Source organism: Engraulis encrasicolus, chromosome 6 (assembly GCF_034702125.1).
Source record: "Engraulis encrasicolus isolate BLACKSEA-1 chromosome 6, IST_EnEncr_1.0, whole genome shotgun sequence".
Taxonomy (NCBI): domain Eukaryota; kingdom Metazoa; phylum Chordata; class Actinopteri; order Clupeiformes; family Engraulidae; genus Engraulis; species Engraulis encrasicolus.
Genome location: NC_085862.1, coordinates 11,931,493 through 11,952,686, shown reverse-complemented (window position 1 = coordinate 11,952,686; position 21,194 = coordinate 11,931,493). Strand labels below are relative to the sequence as shown.

Here is a 21,194-nt window from a genome sequence, read left to right as displayed (position 1 = left end):
TTGCTAAGCTAGTGAAAGTCAATGGATCCGTGTAGCATTGCAAAGCATACAATTTACAAACCTGCTTTAACCTCTGAGCCAAAGTAAACCACAGCAGCAGGAAAGAGGTTGGCCTAAAGGAGAGGAGACAAAAACGATATCAAGACAACAGCCTTGCAGCACTGTATCGGAAGGTACACATTAAGAAAGGTCCAAGATGCTATATATTCATACACAACGTAATTCTCTTTTCTGATTGGCTGATGGGGTGACCATTAATTCAGTGGAATCACTTAAGCCTCTGACTTGGATACCATCGGCATTCTATATCCATCCCCACACACACACGCACGTCACTTGCAGCCTGTTTTCATGTGGCTAGTCACATATTTAATTCCAATTTTAATTAATTGGGCAGTGGCACATTTAGTCCTTCATAAATGAGACTCATAATGCCTATATGCTTATACCTCGATTACTGCGCTTACCTGAAAAAGCGTTTTTGAGTCATCCAAAATGGACTTTGGGGGAGTAATGACTGCAAAGCAAAAAAAAAAACATAAATTAGTCCCAGCTATCAACAAGAATCAAGCCGGCATCGGCTAAGTGCTTATAAGTGCAAGGAAGACAAAAGGACAGCAAAATAAAATCTTCATCGAACACCCATAATATAACCCACAATGCTGCTTTGTTTATCTTTTATTTTGACAAGTTGCTGTCATTTCATCTTCAATGTTCATGAAAGTTTTGGCATGAAGTCACGAATGCCCCATGAAATGTGTAAAAAAGCTGCTGTGAATGTGTTTTGCAGGGACATGTCAAGGAAAGCATGCGAGCTACATGCTACAGCTGCGGCAAAAATTGTGAGACCACCTCAACATTTTTAGTTTTTCTTGTCCTACTAACTTACTTATTGGCATGTGTTTCAGTAAAATGAACTTTGAATTAAACTATTGTCGTTAAGAGCATTTATTTGCAAAAAGATGCAATGTTTTCAGACCTCAAAAATTGCACAGAAAACAAGATGATATTCACTTTAAAACACAATAGCATTGTGTCAACTTAGGAAGAATTCAGAAATCAATATTTGGTAGAATAACTCTGGATTTTAGTCACAGCTTTCATGCATCTTGGCATTTTCTCCATCAGTCTCTCACATCGTTCTTGGATGACTGAATTCCACTCCCGATGCAAAGATTTAACTTGTTGAGCTTTGTTTGATGACTTTTGATCACGCCTCTTCCTTTTCATTACATTTCAGGGGTTTTCGATGACACTCAGGCCTGAATATTGGGCTGGCCATGACAGTGTCTTGATCTGGTGATCCTCCATCCACACACTAATTGACCAAGCTGCGGTGCGTGGAGCATTGTCCTGCTGAAAAAGACAATCCTAAAAGTTAGGGGACACTGCCAGAGTAGAGGGAGGCAAGTTTTCTTCCAAGATAACCTTGTTTGTGGTTTCCGTAGCGTGCCCTTCACAGAGATGAATCTGACCAATTCCAGCCCTGCTGAAGCACCTTCAGATAACCACCTATTCTCTTCTAAATTTCACAGTTAGTGTGAGACACTGTGGTTTGTGAGACCTATCCAGGTCTCTATCCAACCATTTGTTAACCAAGTGTTAGATTGGATGTTAAATTTGGCCAAGGATAGGTGATGATCTGAGGGAGCTTCAGCAAGGCTGGAATTGGGCAGCATCATCCTTGCGAAGGGTGCACTACTGAAGCCGCATACAAAGTTATCTTGGACCAAAACTTGCCTCCTTCTGTTCTGACAATGCCCCTGAACTCTGAAGGCCATTTTTATCACCAGAAAATGCTCCAAGCAACGCAGCTTGGTCAATCAAGGTGTGGATGGATTACCACCAGATTAATACCCTGTCATGGCCAGCCCAATCTCCAGGCCAGAGTCCCATGGAAAACCCCTGAAATGTGATCAAATGGAAGAGATGGTCACAAGCCATCAAACAAAGCCCAGCAACTTGAATCTGCATCAGGGATGGAATTAAATCGTTCAACAATGATGTGAAAGACTGGTGGAGAGCATGCCAAGATGCATGAAAGCTGTTATTAAAATCCGGGGTTATTCTACCAAATATTGATTTCTGAACTCTTCCTAAGTTAACACATTACTATTATGTTGTTTTAAAGTAAATATCATCTTGTTTTCTTTGGATTTTTTGAGGTTTGAAAATATTGAATCTTGTGTGCTATTTTGACCATTTGTAACTTTCTGCAAATGAATGCTCTCAATGAAAATATTTTAATATGAAATTCTGAGAAAATGTTGTCAGTAGTTTATAGAATGAAACAACAATGTTCATTTTACTAAAACACATGCCAATAAGCAGTGCGACCAGAAAAACTGAAAATTTCAAGGTGGTTTCCCAATTTTTCGAGCGGCAGTATATAACGTATTAATAAAAGCAGCTTTAACTCACAGAGGTAGAAGCGAAGATGTGGGTCTTCCAGATGCACCTTCACAAACTCTCTCAAGGCAGTGACTACAAAATAAAATTAGAAAATGTGCACGACATGAATTCAGGGTATAGACCACATATGCAGTGCCATGTGTATGTTTTTGCCCCCCCAAGTGATTTTTTTTTTTTTTTTTTTTTTTAACTTTTTTGTACATTTGGCACACTTAACATTTTCAGATCGCTAAATAAATGTTAACATTAAACAGGGATGGCCCAAGCACATTTCATTTGTTAAGAGAATAATGCCATAAAACCTGCATGAAAATGTGTAAAAAAGCAATTGCCCCCTTATTAAATGAGGAGGTAACTGTCATGAATCATATTATTTTGGACAACTGAGTTATATTTCATAGCTGCCCAAGTCTGTCTGCTACCAGACCTTTCAAATCAATAGATAATTCAAATAGAAACTGTTTGACAATGTATGTCATATCAAACCCATGACATCACACTGTGATCCATCAACATTCAGGAGGAGATAATAATAAAAATAATTGACATGTCTCAGACTGTAAAAAGGTCATAATATTTCTATATCATTGGGGCATCTGAAAACCATGATGAGAGCCATTATCCACAGTTAAAGAAAGCATGACATAGTGGTGAAGATTTCTAAAAGTGGCGGTCACACTAAAATTACCCCAAGAAGACAGTATAGTAAGGGTGGATCCAAGAGTTCAGAAAGGAACTCAGAACAACATCTTACCAACTGGAGATATGAATTACCCCATAAAATGGAATTCGCCTTTGGTTAAGCCCCGCCCTCTTTAGTTACAGTTGCTAGGTCGGACAGATAAACTTTCAATGCTGAGATATCAACGTGATTCATGCAGTGACTGCAAATCGCAGCAGTTATTCACTCCTAATAAATAAAAAACGCATTCATAGTATTGTGAATTTAAGTATTTATTTTCTGAACGGTCATGCAATGCATCACAGCTATGGGCTCTTCTATGGGTATCGATAGGCATTGTAACCAGCACCATGGTAAGCTGAGCTCGCATGTCTTTTGAGCCCTGACTCGAACTTGCTAGAAGACAACGAAATCACACAACGTGATGGCTGTTCATCTTCAAAGCTACCACAGCAATGTGTAACATTAACGTTTGGCGTTTATATCTTCAGTAGCTTAACAAAATCACGTCCATCAGCTGCTAGTCAAAACACTCCTGCCGTGACCGATAGTTAACTTTGCTAGCGGTGTTTCTTCATTAATTAGGTCAGAAATAGGCCTGTCACGATAACAATTTTTGCCAGACAATAACGATAACAAGAAATTATTGCGATAATCGATAATATTGTCTCTCTTGCCATTTTCAAACAATATAATGTGCAATAAAAAACACTGCTATGCAAGGTGCGGCCTCCTTCTTGAAACATTGCATGTAACATTTGGGCCAGCAGACTCAGAGGTTTAAATAATTAAGATTGACGCCTGCTCCAAGAAGAAATGTGTCAAACAATATAATGATGCTAATAATATATAATATAATATAACAATATAATGATGATAAAAATGCAATAAAAATGTGACTACACCCCTTCACATTTTTAAAGCATCACGGCGGGGGATATATATATGTTTTTATATACATCCTCATGGAGCACAATAGGCTCTAAATAGGCTTTTTTGTATTTATTATTAAGGTAAGTTATATAGTCTTTCTTTAACATTTTCTGTTATTTATCTTTCTCAAGCACACTGAATGGCTTATAGGCCTATCCATGGTGTGATGTAAAATAACCTACTGGTGGGGTATTGTTAATTCACAAATTATTACTTAGACAGCGTATTTCAAACAAATGCACGTTGTTACTAGCTAATTGTCAGTCAAAACCCAAATCAGCCCTGTTAAAGGCATTTCAACATCAGCAAAAGAGCATGAACAGATGCACAAGTTCCAGCTCTCTCTCTCTCTCTTTCTTTCTCTCTCTCTCTCTCTCTGATACCCTCGACTGGAACAAGTTGCAATTCTGCGCACTTTAAAGTCCTTTATGAACGCCCATACATTGATTCTTATGAGTTATGAGTCGCCATGCCTCTGTTTCCCCTGTAGCGCGCTCAACCGTTCACATTCTCCTGGTGTGACAGATTTAAATCCACAAATCTTATCTTCATGATTTGCTTGCGGACTGCCTACTCATATTGTTAGGTCTAAATAAACAAGAAATATAGCGAAAATCACAAAAAGAACAGACAACGAACGTCGGGGTAGGAGGCGCATTGAAATAATAGTGGAAACTCGGCGAGGTTTAAAATAACAGCCTCAGAGCAAGTTTGTCGCGACGGCACCACTATTTTATGTTTGCACAAACACGTCTTCGTCGTGGATATTGGGTTGCTGCGCATGTTTCAAAATGAACATTTGCCTCCGTGTTGGAGCTGTTCATTCCCCTCTCTGAGGAACGTTGCAGATGCGCTGACTGAGACTGGAAGAATATTGCGCTCCTAGTCTCTAGCGCTGATTCTTTGTCGAGGCAATAGCGACGCGCGGGAAAACCAGCGTTCTATTTCAAAGACGCAAGTAGCCAGATCAATGCACTTTTTTCCAACCAGAACTGCACTGAAACTTAAAATTACACCAACATTTAAGCGTCATTGCGCTGCGTTGGCCTATAACGCGCCATCAGTAGTCTTACGGCTACGGTAGAGAAAGGGAGAGAGGGAAAACAAAACGTCACGCAAATAACTTATCGTTACTTATTGGGGCCAGAAAAGTGATCGTTCTTGTAAAAAGTTATCGTCCGATTTATTGACTTATCGTATATCGTGACAGGCTTAGTCAGAAATCCAAAATCCTACTCTGAAACAGGTTTGTGGTTTGCTTACAACCTTACTGAAAAGTGACACAAATGAGATAGTGGCATGATCGGTGCACACAACGTATGTTTTTGATCCGTGTGCTTTCTAGTCGAGTGTGAGGCTGCCGAGACCCTTCAAGGCAGATATCCAGCTGCTAGTAATATTAGTCCGATTTTAGGTAAAGAGGAAAGCGATTGCCACCTGTTTTATCGCGGGGAAACTTGCACCTTTGTCACAAATACCCCAGGCGCAATTTCCAATCATATTTTAATAATAATACGACCGTATCGCGCTAACTACTTGAAAACATGCGATTTCAGAATTGAGTTCAATGGAGCGCTGTCAAAACTGTCCGAGGTCGTCCTTTTGCTGCGCTGTGATTGGTCAAAAAGCACTTTAGGGCGGGCCAAGGTTCCAAGTTCCAAGGCCAAAGCCGCCTCTGACAAGGAGAGCATCAATGCTTGTCTCAAATTATCTAAAAACATATTGACAATGCATACAAAGCTTCTGAGAAAACATTCTGCGGACAGATGTAACAAAACTTGAACTTCCTGAAAGGAGAGTGTCCTGTAACATCTAGTGTGAAATGAACAATGCATTTGATAAAAAATAATGCCATGTGAACAGTGAAACATGGTGGTGGGAATTCAAGCTGTGGGGCTGTTTTGCTGCCTCGGGACATGGATGACCAGCTGTGATAAAAGTAAGCATTAATTTGGCTCTTTACAAACAAATCCTGAAGAATAATGTTCAGTCATTCATTTGTGTTCATGCATGGTAACCATCCACTGTAGCTGATTTTGAAACAATTATATAAAACAAAGAAGGGTTGGCAAAAAATCCTCCAGAGCAAAGTGCAAGACTGCTCGTCAGTTCTTGTAAACTTTTAACTAAAAATAAATGCTGCTGGGGGTGGTACAACAAGTTATAAGGGGGCAATTACTTTTTCATACTGTACAGGCTCAAGCAGGTTTTATAGCATTATTTATTCTCTTAACAAATGAAACAATCACTGAGAAACTGCATTTTATGTTTGCATGAGTCATCCTTGTTTAAGTTTAAATTTGCTTGGTGATCTGAAAATGTTAAGTGTGCCAAATGTGCCAAAGAGTTAAAAAAAGAAGAAGAAAGAAAGAAAAAAATCAGTACAGGGGCAAAAACATATGCACAGCACTGTACATTATGAAAATCGAAACTTGTATGACATTACGATTAAAGAGTGTATGACATATCACCTGTTTCCATGGGGGTAAAGAATCCTTGTAATACATGTCGGTCTGGAAACTGGACTCTAACAACTACCTTTAAAAAAAAAAAAGGTTTTGTGAGAGTGAGAGAGAGAGTGAGATAGAGAGAGAGAATGAGAGAGAGAGCATGTGTGTGACAATCCAATCAGCCGTGATTTGTTTTACTTGTGTTTCCAACAAAGTGCAAACAATCTGCACAAAAGGCTACATCAAAATAATGACATTACCACTCATGACATTGACAGTGTTGTAAGGACTTGGTCATTGACATTTTGGTGGCAGTTAAACCTGTTAAAAAGTTATAAAGTTGCTATTACCAAAATGGCAATGACCCAAGTCATTATGTATACTTACTTACTGTATTTATGTATTACCAGGGTGCAATTTGTAGGGGGGATGGGGGGGATTGTCCCCCCTTCTGGTTTTGATATTGCCACTTTTTCAATGCAATTTTAAAAAATCTGAAAAATCTGAAACCCTTCTGGTTTTTCGGCAAATCGCACCCTGTGCATGACATTATGTATGACTTACATTATGTATTCTTTTGCTCATGTCATGTCCTTAATTAAGGCCCGGTCATGTCATAGTAGTGTAGAAGTGTAGCAGTTAAGTCTTTCCAAGAACTATTACAGCGTTCCACTGGTGAAACGGGCATAATGGGGCTAACTTATAAGATATGCTCTGAGCAAAGGGGTTTAAAGGGACACTGTGCAGGAAATGGTCAAAAAGGGTACTGCAACTATGTTGCTCATTGAAACTGGGCTGCTTATTGCCAAATTTGATCTTTACATGAAAGTTTACTAAGTAATAAACAAATATTTTCCAGTATGGTCCAAGTACAGTCATTTTTGCAGCTAAAAATGGCTATTTTTGGAAATTCAAAATGGCGGACCATGGAGAAGATCCCCCTTTTCATGTAAGAAAAGTGCATTTTTTTCAGTCATAATGAATACTTAGAATCTTATGGTGATGGTAAGTATTCATGAAAAAGGTAACATTAGTGAATGGGTAGCATGGATTCTGGAAATAAACAACTAAAAATCTCACACAGTGTCCCTTTAAGAAACATGGTATACTGTATCTAAATCTGAACCAATGGCATAAACTCTTAGATTAGAGAAGCTTTAACAAAAGAATTCTTACAGATATATGAGGGTTTTGTTGCCAAGCTAAAAGGCTTACTTACTAAAGGGTACTTTTCCATCTTCTCTTTCACCTTCGCCTCCCTGAGGGCTTGAGTCATGAGAGGGGCTTCTTCCAGCAATGTTCTGAAAATTCAATATGGGAAGCAAAGAAACACTCATGTAATTGTTGCAAAATTTCTTAGATGTAACAAGTAACAGAACATGATATGACTACTACTGACTACTGTGGGGTTTTTTTATGAATGGAGATTGAAATGTGTGCGGGAGAAAGACAGCCAAAGGTATTTGGTCATGATAGTGTTTTCGTTGGAATAAGCACATTCTTTTATAGTTCCTCACCTGACCCCTTCAGATTGATCTGTCACAGGTAATGTGCATAATAGATCATATCCAGCATTTTGAAGAAAAAGCTGGTGAAATACCTCATCTATATATATATATATATATATATATATATATATATATATATATATATATATATACAGTACATATGTATAGACATCTGTAAACCCTTGAAATTATCATTTCAAAGAAAATTAGGTAACACTTTACTTGACGCCAGTGTCATAAGCACATCATTACAGTGTCATAATAGTGTTATGCATGTGTCATAAATATTATGTCCATGTCAAACATTTTATGACTGTTGGCCTAAGTGACATTCGGTCATGGCAAGGTTGTCTTTGCCATAACCGAATGTCACTCAAGGACAACGGTCATAAAATGTTTATGACACGGACATAATGTTTATGACTTATCTATGACTGTGTCATGACACTATTGACACTGTAATGACATGCTTATGACACCGGCGTCAAGTAAAGTGTTACCAAAAATTTGAGTGCCAGTATTAAGGTATCAATTATTTAACAGTTCTGCTAGCTGTAATTCATGCATTTATGACTGTTATTTGTCACATGCATGGATTCTTAAAAGTAAAACATGCAGTGAAATTACACTTGTCCACATGTAGCGTGTGTGCGTGCGCATGTGTGTGCGTGCTGCAGACCATCCCTATTCATGTACCAGCATGCCAAATATAAGCCTTCCATATTATTCAGCTGTTGTACGACTTCGAAAAAGTTAATATATTCCATTCTAAAATCACAGGACAGCTTCACATGACGTCTGGGTCCATTTGATATATGATATCTGCCACATACTAGGTTGTTACACCTCTGCATCCTGCTAATATATGAAGCGTTGAGAGTATGCTCAATCTTTCAACAGCTGTCATTGTTGAGTGTCATAATAGGTTTCTTGACAATCATCTCAAATGATGGAAGAAAATTTTTCTTCCTTTTACATACATGTTGTCTTGTATGCTGATGTTTTAATATTCTGTGTGGACCCCAGGAAGAGTAGCTGATATGTCTTATCAGCTAATGGGGATCCCAATAAAATATCAAATATCAATGCAAGCAATGATTTTACAGAACTCAACATAGCACAAATACTGTAGGTCTTTTTTAATCTACAGTGTTGGTGTTGGTAGAGGGAACAATTACTTTTTTTATTACATGTAAATATTAAATAACACTTATGTAATAAATAACTAATTAATCCCACTACATCTTTACCTCTGAGTGACAACCTCTCTTTGATGAATCGTTTTACAAATTTGTTGTGGAAAAAGTATGCACAGTCGGGATTTGAAATTTTGGTTACGATCTATCGGTCCTACTGACAAATCTGAGGGGGTTAGATAGGGACGACTTGATGAAGAAGGCACATGGATAATAAGAGTGAATCATTCATTTAAAAAAGCATCCAAGATTTGAATTGATCAGATAACCCTCTTCATCCCAGACGCCCTGTAACTTGCCTGTGACTCTTTAGTTGGGCGAAACGCTTCCGTACATCATCCACAGTAACTTCGAAAAACTCGTCTGGTAGGTCCGTCTGATTGGTATCCACACTTTCACCAGTGTCCATATGATATACTGTAGATCTTCTGTCCACGTCCTGGAGGGAGAAAGAACTTAGTTCAAAACTAAGTAACACAGTGCATCATGGACGCGTGTGTACATTTTCAAATGCAAACAGTCAGCTTCATTAAAAGAATGAAAGGAGTTAGCGTAAGACTAAATTCAGTCAAATGGTGGTGTATATTAGTGAAGCGCAGTCATGGAATACATTACCAGCTCAGATTAGATTCCGTGACAACTTCTTCAAAATTACGCTTAAACAGTGGTTAAAAACAAGCCAGACCTACTCCCATGAATGTCCGTAATCTAACAATGTGCATATAGTGAACCAGGTTTTACTTCCTGTATTTTTTTCTATATTTTGTGTTTGTGATTAAGGCTGCAACGATTAGTCGACGACATCCACTATAACATTTCGTTGACACCAAATTTCATTTCATTTCTAATGTAATAAATTAAATGTAACCTAAAATTGCCCATTGTATCTTCAAGTGAATAGCCCACTATCACGATTTTTAAAACTAATTCTGAGCTGTGATGATTCTTTCATTTTCTTGCACACGTTACCTGAGCTCAGCAAAGTCCCACTGTTGTTAACAGTCGCATGGTGAGATATAAGGCTGTGTTCAAAAAATCGATCCACGATCCAATATCGATTCACGTCCGAAAAATCCGATATCGATCCAAAACTTTGTGGATCGATCTTTTTTTGCGGAGGCCCATCCCTATATTCTCAACCGCGTCGGAAGATCTCTTCAACATAGGCCTACACACTCATGCACAAATACACGGGGGCTTTTCCTGACAGTAGTGGCAGTTTTTACTTTCGACTATTCATGGATTTATTTTATGCATAGTGCAACCTTCCCGCGGCCCGCCAGGAGCTACATTACACCGCTTTCGGAAATGCCTGCAGTTGCGTTGCGCAGCATTGTTGTTATTTCGTCTGTCAAAGTTATAATAGCCAGAAGAACTTTGTCTGCATTAACACGGGGCATTTCGTGTGTAACACGCTATAATAGGTTCAAATACATTTCCGAGTAGTGTTATTGACAAAAAACACGAACCCAAAATGCCATGTGATTGAATATCGGCAAACAAACCATTGTGGGCTACACGCACTGGTTCCATTCATTTGAAACCTAAAAATGCCGTCGCTTCTTCTTTTAATAACAGCGAAGGAAGACACTTTGAGTTGGGATGGAGTGACGAGTTTTAATTGGATGACAAAGTAGATGATTTGTAGGCTGTTGAAATTAGGAGAAATTATTATCCCCGCCTTCTAACTTAACCTCCGAATGCGAGGATGGCAAGGGAGACGAAAGGGTGCTTTTCACATTCACACGCGTGCACAAGCATGCACCCATACAGATAAGAGAGCGTGGTGGGAAAGGATCAAATTACTGAGATTAACAGCTGCGTTACGTTAACTGCTTCTGAATTTCTTTATTTATTTGCGTCAAAGCGATTTTTTAGTGCCCATCTCCACGGTTGACTGAGAAATATCCACAGCTCTAAAGCAGCATCAGATTTCAGCGATATCTCTTCTCAGCGCTAGATTACCAGTGCGACATCCACTAATAATGTCCCATTACACAGACAACCTATAATCAATCTACAATATCAAACGTTTGCATAAAAACACTTCCTCACCACTTTCCCACCGTCAACACTCAACGCCCACCCACCAGAGGGAAGCGCACGGTCTCCCTGACCTGTCAATCAAACGGTCTGTCTGCGTGTGTTCTATAGGCCAATGCTATGCTGTGGTTTCGTCTGTAGCAGTATGTGTTACTGAGAGATTATATTGGCGGTTTATGGATTGTTATTTATATTAATTAGGCTATTTAGGTTCATCATGCATAGTCTGTTGAATGCCATGGTGTAGGCCTAAGGCATTTATTTATTGCATTTATTAAATTTATTTAGGCCTACCACCTTTCTTTCTCATACCAAGTTTCCCACCTCTATCATACCAAGGTAGGCCTATTTCATGTTTGTATTGGCTGCTGAAGCTGATATAGGCCTATATGTTTTTATAGGCCATATACATTCATATAGCCTAGTTTTATGCATCATTACATTACACTACACTCACTACACTCATATGATGCTTTTTGTAGTTGTTAAAAGATGCATGAATGGGTTAAAGTGACAATCCAACAATACAATAGATCGATATCGAATCGGATCGAATCGAATCGTGAATCGAATCGAATCGTGGCCCTCTGGATCGAAATCGAATCGATCCAGCAAATCTGGATCGATTCCCAGCCCTAGTGAGATAGGACACTGCATTCTACCAACAACCCATTCATAGTGTTTACATTACAATTCTGGAGTAGATTGGTTTTATAACCCTAAAGCGACCAAGCGAGCACATATTTTTGTGCACCGTTTATGTAATTTTCATTAAAAAAAAAAAAACTTGTCCTTTCTAGGAGTTTGTCAGTACATATGTTATGCACGTTCGTTGTGAATGAATTTTGTGAGGATTGGCCAATCTATATGGAAATCATAATCAAAACATTTGAGGGCTCATTAAGGACCCCAAGAGAATCCATGAGGTACTCAGCATACCCATTTCATGTGCCAGTAGGCTAAATACAGTATTACAACAGCTGCAAAGTCATAGATGGATCAAAAGACAGCCGATGCTTGGGATGTCTGTAGGAAAATAGTATTTTAATCACATTCTTATCTAATGTTAGGGCAGGTGCTGGTAGGTAGTAGAAATGAAATGTGAGATGTCTAAGCATCATCTATGCAGCTGACAAAAATACACAAGGACCTAGTCATGTGCCAGCTGTATACGTCCAAGTTGTGTCGTGCACAAAAACCTCCACCGCAGCAATTAGCTTAACATTTCATTCAGTTTGCTACATGTTAGCGTAGCTAGGTGGAACTGTCTGGCCTGAAATTTACCTCATTTTGTCAAAATGAAGAGAGTAACAATATACACAATAGATTCATAGATTCAGGCATATTCATAAGTAAGTGCAGATTAAAGCATGTAACTTAAGATATTAATCAACAGCCAAAGTGGCAATGAGTGATTTGCATTTAACAACTTTGTTAGCTGCTATCGTCTTTGTAGGTTATGTAATGGTTATTTGATTAGTTCCATTTCCTATATTATTTCTATTAGTTATCACTGTTTGCGCTTGCTAATCTCTCCACCATCAATATAATTAAATAATTATTATTTACTATTGTTTGAACAAAGTCTGTTCTTTGCATGCTTTTAAGCGCACATATGCAAGGCTTCCTTTGCCGTTGATCTCATCCTTGCTTTCCTTGGTGAGTAGCCTAGCTGATATGCGCGCCAGGATATATATTATACTGTATATTAATTAAATGGGCTTGGCCCAGCAAGTCCCACTTACTGTAGGTGGAATGTTCGTACACACTGAGAGACCAGTGTGAAAAATGTTTTTCAACCATAAACTCTGAACACTTTCACAAATGAACTTGGTTGAAACTTGGTTTGTTAGAGGTCTGGAATCTGACTTTGACTGTGCATATTCCATTGGCCAACTACAGTTTTTGAATAACAGCAGTTTAAAAAATATGACACTGGAATGACTCAGCAGTGTGCTTTAACTGCACAACACTAACTGTCAGTAGCCAGTAAGCCACTGTCTCAGCAGGCCCAGTCAGCAACGTGCGCGGCACCAACTTGTTAGCATTATCTTGGCTCAGCCTTGCCTTGGAGAGCATTGGGTGCTTTAAGTTAGAAGTGACCAGATTGTTCCACATGTTTCCTATTTAAACACCCTTGCACGACTAGTTAACCAATCCAAAAGTAGTTACACCAAATGAAATGTGGCGATTTCCTATCTAGATAAAGAAATGGCACTGTAATGACGTAGTAACACATTCTGAGCACTTTGACTTCGCAGCATTGATATCTTCACTCCAAGCTCGCCCCCCTTCCCCCTCCCCCTCTCCCTTCGTGCAAGTATTTCCTTACATACTTCAGCCTAGTGAACATTTAAATAACAGACAAAGTCGGGTAGGGTGTATATGGAAGCGGAGTGGAGGAGAGTGTTCCGCGAGAATGATGGTGTCAGAGAAAGATGTTTCTGGCTACTGTATATAGTAGGCCAACACAAACATCTACGTCATGGAAAAATGGTTTGTTGACAAACATTTTCTCTTCTCTTCTGACGAAATTAACATTTGTCTCAATGCCTCAGCTTGACATCGCATAACCACCTTTTTTTCTGGAAGTGATTTAAAGTGAGGCTAGAAAGTGCAGTGGGAAACACTGCAATAAGTAAGAATTTAGACTAGTTCTGTCCAAAACAAAGTAATTTCAAAGATGGAACAAAAAGACAAAAAAAATGTGTCGATCTCACCTTTATTTCAAAGTTTGACTTGTGTTTTTTGGCTTGGGGAGGTCCCACCATGGCTGGAGATGAGAATCTTGTGCTGCCGGTTCCAGCGCTGCTGCCCAAACATTGCCCACCCCCAGAGAAGGGTACAAAGGTGCTGTGTGCATAATCTTGGCTTGAAATGTCACATCTTCCAGAGGACCCAGGCTTCTCCATTTGTTGTTGAGCATTCTGGTGCTCATCTAATTCTGCTTCTCTTTGCTCCTCTGGAATGTTACTTGTGGATCTTGGTTCCTGAGATCGTGAGCCTGTTGACATTTCATTCTTGTAGGTCAGGGCATTGGGACATGGGGTTGTCGCGTTCTCTGGAGGACCAACGTTGCATGTTTCCACAGACATGGGAGAGGACGTCCTCTTGTCTGCCATATTATCGACAGACATATTGTTTTCTGATGGCTGCTGGGGCACATGGTCATTGGACAGGTGTTCTGAGGGAGCCATGGTAACACTGCTTGTCGGTACAGCAGCTGCTGCCTCTTTGGAAATCCCATCCTGGATTTTTGTCCGTTTCAACATGAATCTTTAAAAAGAAGATGGAAAAGAAATACTATTAAAATTATGTTTCTTAAATGTACCTTCACTGTAAATTTGATAACGATGAACAATCACATAGGCTGGTCATTTGCAACAAGAAGTCACCTGATCCTGCTCGAGAAAATATTGATTTAAGACGTCAAATACTACTGAGCTCTGAAGAAAAGTAGTTTGGTATGAAATTACTGCATAAAAAAATGACACAGAATTGAGGCGAGAACGTTGTTAACTTTAAACTTAAGAGTAATTCATTCCAGGGTGTCCCCGTGTTTGACCACATCAAATTTAAGACCTTTTTTAGACCTACTTAGACCACAAAAAATGAAAATTTAGACCAGCATCGCTCCCATTCCCAGCTCCCGAGTTGGGGTCACAAAAACAGAACAATAGTTAGAGACGTCAGTACAAGATTAAAACTGAAAATAGGATTCGCCATTATGGCCTCAATTATTCAAGACCCATTTTGTTATGACAAATGTAGATGAGTGACAAGGTGACCATGGCAGAAAACTCGAAATTGGATGGGAAATGATTACACTGCATTCCAAATTATTATGCAAATTACATTTTTCACTGATTATCCCAAATAATCAATGTAAACGACAGTCATCATAATTTTCATTATGCTTTACATTTCATCATAATTCATCAGCCATTAGAGTACAATTCAAATGTTTTTGGATGAACCTTCAAATGATAACGTTTTTTTTGTTTGATTTTTTTAATTAAAAAAAATGCTCTGTTCCAAATTATTACTCAAAACGTTTTTCTAGTGTTGTAAAGAACTGAACATGTGAAAAAAGAAAGAAATTCGGATTACATCAAAACAGTTGAAATTTGTTCCTTTCTAAATTACATTTCAATGTTCGATATTTGGTTACTAAGCTCTTTGCCTTAGTCACTGGAATGCTGCATTTAACATTTAAGTCAATGCCAGTGGCATTGCATGGGAGTTATGGAAGCCCAGATATCTTTGATGCTTTGCTGTCAGCGGTTTCTTGTTTTTTGATCTGGTGACCCACACTTCACTCTTGATTATACCCTATAGATCAGGGGTCACCAACCCATTGATTGCGGAGGTTTTCCTAGTCGATCTTGGGGGAGGAGGGAATAAATTGGAAGATACTAGATAGGCTACAGAAAAATTGAAATAGCCTACACTGCAGTAGCCTATCTGATTGGCGTTCATATTTGCATCTGTATTCCGTTGCGATAGGCTCACCACAGCTTTCCCCTCGTGTTAACAGGGTTATTTTCTTTCTTCCTTGAAAAAAACTCCGCTGCGTTAAGCATCATTGTCTTTGAGCGCCGTCACCATGGCGAGTCTCGTGTGTTATACAGTTGCAAGTGTGACCTCTGATGAAGCCGAAAGCAAGTTTTCATCAAGAACGGGAGGAGGACCTATTGACTTCCTATTGAAGTCAGTTCCTATTGACTTTTGTGACAGAAGCGTGTGCATTTGTTGTGCCATCAGCCACAGGCATCAAAAAGACACCTTTTGTCGAAACACAAGAAGCCTTTTACAAACAGGGAGTCTGGTAAGACCATGTTCAGTGCAGCAACAAAGGGAAGGTTAGTCGTCTTATTTTCGCGGACAGTACATAATATTAGGGCTGGGTATCGCAGGCATGTTCCTGTATCGATTTGATTTCGATTCTTATGGCTTTGAATCGATTAATCACGATTCGATTCGATTCCATTCCATTCCATTCATTCCGAATCAATTCAATCCGTTCTCTTCTTGGTGCCAGGATTTCCCCCAAAAGATGATGTTGCCTATTTTTATATAAAAATGTCAAAGGGCTGTGGCTTGACAGTGTTAACAGATTGCTAATTTGTAATAAGTAGGCCTAGGCCTAATTGACTAATACCTACTGGGTATTTTCCATAGACCTCAATTAAACAAAAAGAACAAAAAGAAAAAGAACCAAAAAAAATCGATTTTGTTCCCTGTGAATTGATCATGTGAACTTCGATTCGATTTCGATTCGATCGATTATCGATTAAATTGATTATTTTACCCAGCCCTACATTATATTGGCAAAATATGTTCTGCCCTTATTTAAATTATTTGGCGATATCCCTTACAACAGTGCAACAACACAGAATAATGGTGAGAGTTTTTTCCTCGGCACGTAATGAAAGCTAATCGGACGTCTACTGAAACATGGTGGTGCTGAAGGACAGCGCAGGAGGAAGAGAAGTTGCAGCGCAATTTGTCAATCACCTTGGTCGCATTCGGTTTCGTCTGTCCAACGGAAGACTTCGGGATATAGAAAATGAACGGCGATTTGTCAAGACAGCTGCAGGGTAGATATTGCCGTCAACAATAAACAATGAAATCATCCGATGCGAGGCACGAGTTCGGAGTTTGTTAGAACAGACGTGGCCGCCGTTGAAAAATAAAAACGGCACAGGCAATGATTTTATCCTTTATCAAAGTCTTGTTAACTTTGATGACCATGCAGTACAGTGACCAAAACTTGTCATCCTCAGTAGAAAACGGCCGTCTTTGAAAGCATGTGTTTGTGTGAAACGGTAGACCAGGGGTACCCAACCTTTTTTTAACCAAGATCTACATTTGAAGTTGATGGTCTGCCGTGATCTACCAAGTCAAATTTAAGGATGTCAGTATGAAAACTTAAGATCATCATTTATCAATCACCATTATTATGAACAAAATGTTTTTAGTAGGCCATGACCGTATCTTTTCAGTGCGTTTTTAAAGTGTGTTGAATAGCCTATGTTTGTCATTTGCATAACAATTTGGAATGCGGTGTAGATTAAGTCATTACAATAGAAGTTATTATATTATTTATATGTCATATATGTTTTTTATTACTATTCATTCTATCGGTTCAGCTTGGATTGGAGTGCATTGTGGCTAACACTACATACAGAGGACCCCTTGGAGCATAATGGGGATGCACCTTGCCCTTGGACGAGGGTGCAAGTAAACACAGAGCTTATGCGTTTTTTTCAGCAAATGAAAAAAGACAAAAAAAATCCTCACCTGACTATGGCACTGCCTCCAATTAAGCCCATAGATTTCAGAGTAGCATTCTGTAGCGCTTCTTTCCCAGATATCTGTAAACAAATCAAATTTAAATGATTCAATCATTATTTAAATCATCATTTTAAATCATTAAAATTCTCCCTACATGCTCCACAGTGGATATTAGTCTAGTTTCTGTTATTAAATATGCATATGTGATATTTAAAGTGCTCATAGTTGCACACAAATCCAGAATCCAGGTTTTCTTCCATGTTCCGTCTCATCTCTTCTGACGAAATGAACCCTCGTCTCCATGCCTGAGCTCGTCATCGCATCACTAGAGGTAAGCGTACCCATTAAGCCCACCAAAATCTAAATTTCTCAATTTTTCACATCATTTTCACATAATTTTTTTTGTGAAATAATTTGTTAAATAGTAAGATTTACCTCTCTTCTCAATGTTTGTCACTGAGTTGATGAATATTTCAAAGTCCAATATGAAGATTTTTTACGAGAAAAGTGAAAAGTCTGAATGGGTTTAAATGGTACCATTGGTACCATTTAACCCCACTTGTGTTCCAAATAAGCAAAAAAATCAAAAATCAAAAATCAACATACCTGGTGAGGTGTGTGAATTGAGTTTAAACAGTGTAGCCTACATATGGCCTAACATGGCATAAATGGTTTCAGACCAAAAATGTAAGATTTGCTCAAAAAATAATGCATAAAACCTAATTAAATATTACGGCATCTCTTACTTCATATACTTCATCAAATTCTTCATACAAACAGAGAAATTTATTTTTTCTTATTGATTATTGTTAGTTCATTACATTACGCCTTTTTAACCAACAACTTGAGATTGTGCAGCACTTTTTATGTCCCTCAAAGACATTTTTGGTTAGCATGCATGTCAGCTTGCATGCATTTCAATGGGCTGTACCATTTAAGCCCACCTAGTACCTATTAAGCCCGCCTATACAAAAAGCTATTTTATGGAAATAATCAGCTCCACAAAACATGCTATGATGCATTTCTTTCAAGATCAATGCCAAACAAACTGGAATATGCTTAGAATTCATACCTAACCACCTTAAGTCTTACGGCAGAGTAAGATAAAGATGGTGTGTGGTTGTATCAAGAGAATATCAGCATTTGCTCGCTCATATAACACATCTTTCCATTTGAAGGGAAATGCTATAATTTGGCGAAACACTGGACGTTTATATATAAAAATCATTACATTTACCTCTTAGTTCACTAAATATGAAAGTATTTTCAAAACATTTGACTTAAACTAGCTGAAATTCTATGATTTCTGACATGTCCCAAAACAGCAAAGTTTTGAGGCGACTTCTTGTCAGTAGTCCTGACAGGGATTACTCAACGATAAAAAATGTGATTTGTTTGCAATAAAAAACATTTTGTCAGTTACTAAACCCTTTAATTGGATAGGGTGATGAACAAACAAAATCCACCTTTTCCCTTTCTTTAAATTGACCTCAAAGTTGAAAGTGGGCTTAAAGGGTACATGGGCTTAAAGGTGTATGCCACTATTTTGGGGATTAATACAGTTCAAATGGTTGGCCAAGGTTTATAAAGGTGGTAAAGTGTCTTATTTTTCATGTAAGCCGTTGTCTCGCTTTAAGACAAGTTAAAAGAGGGAGCATGTCGCTAAGCTAGTGAAAGTCAATGGATCCGTGTAGCATGCTACAATGCTACACGGATCCATTGACTTTCACTAGCTTAGCGACATACTCCCTCTTTTAATTTGTCTTAAAGCAAGACAACGCTTAACATGAAAAATAAGACACTTTACCACCTTAATAAACCCCAGCCAACAATTTTAACTGTATTTAGCCCCAAAATAGTGGCATACCTCTTTAATGGGTACGCTTACCTTAATTCATTTTTTTTTCTATGAGAGGATTTTATTTTTTATGTCCCGCATTAGGCAAGGCGGCGACCTTAGCTAGAAACGCTGCAGGAAACACTGCAACGTCATAACATTAGTCATGTGTTTTCATAATGCCGGTATGTCACTAGATGTGGCAGCCGGCATGGACGGTAAAACCACAAAAATGAATCTCACTGCCAGAATGGGTGAAGACATAAAGACACAAGCTAATTTACTTACCTCATCTCTCATATACACACATGTTGGCTGAGAATTGTCTTCATCAGAGAGTCTGTAAGAGTCAAATGAAGATTTAACAGGACATACTGATTTATCTTGATTGTTCAATGGAATCAGTGTCTGCAGGCCCGCCAACAGGGGAGGACAACCGGGCTTTTTGTCCCCGGCCCAGGGATGGGGGCTGAACTGGGCCCTCATTAAGTTTGTGATCATTGGTTCTATTTAATTTTTTTTAAAGTTGGTCTTTGAGAGAGGGAGAATGCGCTATATTTGCATTAAATAAATTATGCAGATATTATGCCTTTCCTGTCCTTAAAAAGGGATCAAGAACCCCCACCCCCAGTGCACAAATGGTTTGGTCGGTCATTACGAGAAAGAAAAAACGACTTCAACTTAACGAGGCTCGTGCCAATTTGCCAAGGTGTCTGAAGACGCAGTCGTTCAAACCAGGAGGGCAGAAAATGAAGGAAAGGAGAGAAATAGAGGAAGACACCAGAAGCCCCTGGAATTCAGTAACATATTCTTCAGATGATGCAGGTGGGCCTACTAACAGGCAGAGGACACCAACAAAGCAAAAGTTTCCCTTCATTAACAGACATGCACTGCACTGCAGCATTCATGTTTAAAAGGAGATCAGTCACACTGATAAACACAGTGGAAGGGGGGCCCATTGATATTTTTTTGTTCCGGGCCCAGCCAAACCTGTCAGCGGCCCTGAGTGTCTGCACTAAAATATACATAATTTGTAGAATCCAAAAACAATGCAAGGTTCTAGCTAGCGCAAACTTTCATTACAGCCAGTAAACTATCATTTTCGATCGCTACCCTTATTTTGGACCGCAACGTGTTTTTTCAATACATCGTATTAACATTTTGTCTGTATTTATTTGTACAATAAAGCCAGATGAAATGTAAAAAAAAACATTCTTGTTGCGTCTTCTTGTGGCTACCACGCATTCTGTGTCAGTATTTTGCCTGGCATTATGCCAGCATCAAGGCGTAGAAACAACAAGGGCACGTGTCGTATTGCTTCATACTTCGGACCTAGCCTCGCGACGCCATCCTCTGTACTCCGCCCAAAGATTTTGGCTCCGCACATCGTCTGGCAAAAGCCTCGAGCTCGGTTCTCTCAGTGTTTCGCCAATCAGCAAACAGTTGAGAGTGGTGACGTAGAACTCACCCGCCAGCTCCGTTAGTTAGTTAGGTAACTATATTCACACTTTCGTTTTGTTATTTGTATGCTTTTGCAACGCTATAACGTAACAGGCATGCTAATAAAGCACAATATGGGTTTTAATTTGAGTTTGGAACTTCAATTAATTTAAATGATAGAGTAAGATCGTCCACGGAAACGGATTCCTCATGGCTTTTGCCAGACTGATTAACGGAGTCAACAGTCGGCTATTCGCCCAGGCTACTTCGGACCAGTTTTGCAGAGAAAATCAGACAGTTCCACACAGAATGAATCTGCTGGTGAAGGATCCACCTCACCAATAACTTCACGTCACCTCATCAGTCTCTACTCACCTCCCAAGGGAAACACCCTTA

The 21,194-nt window shown here is 39.0% G+C and overlaps 1 protein-coding gene across 1 annotated transcript in view; it reads right to left on the bottom strand.

Moving 5' to 3' along the window:
* aspscr1 (ASPSCR1 tether for SLC2A4, UBX domain containing) overlaps window positions 1-21,194 on the bottom strand; it is a 41,250-nt gene that overhangs the window by 6,846 nt on the left and 13,210 nt on the right. The window contains exons 6-14 of the mRNA XM_063200382.1: window positions 19,647-19,698; window positions 17,528-17,601; window positions 13,945-14,500; window positions 9,481-9,620; window positions 7,697-7,778; window positions 6,499-6,565; window positions 2,422-2,484; window positions 468-517; window positions 62-113 (exon numbers count right to left, since the gene is read on the bottom strand). Coding sequence (XP_063056452.1) covers window positions 62-113; window positions 468-517; window positions 2,422-2,484; window positions 6,499-6,565; window positions 7,697-7,778; window positions 9,481-9,620; window positions 13,945-14,500; window positions 17,528-17,601; window positions 19,647-19,698 — 1,136 coding nt within the window. The remainder of the gene's footprint in view (window positions 1-61; window positions 114-467; window positions 518-2,421; window positions 2,485-6,498; window positions 6,566-7,696; window positions 7,779-9,480; window positions 9,621-13,944; window positions 14,501-17,527; window positions 17,602-19,646; window positions 19,699-21,194) is intronic.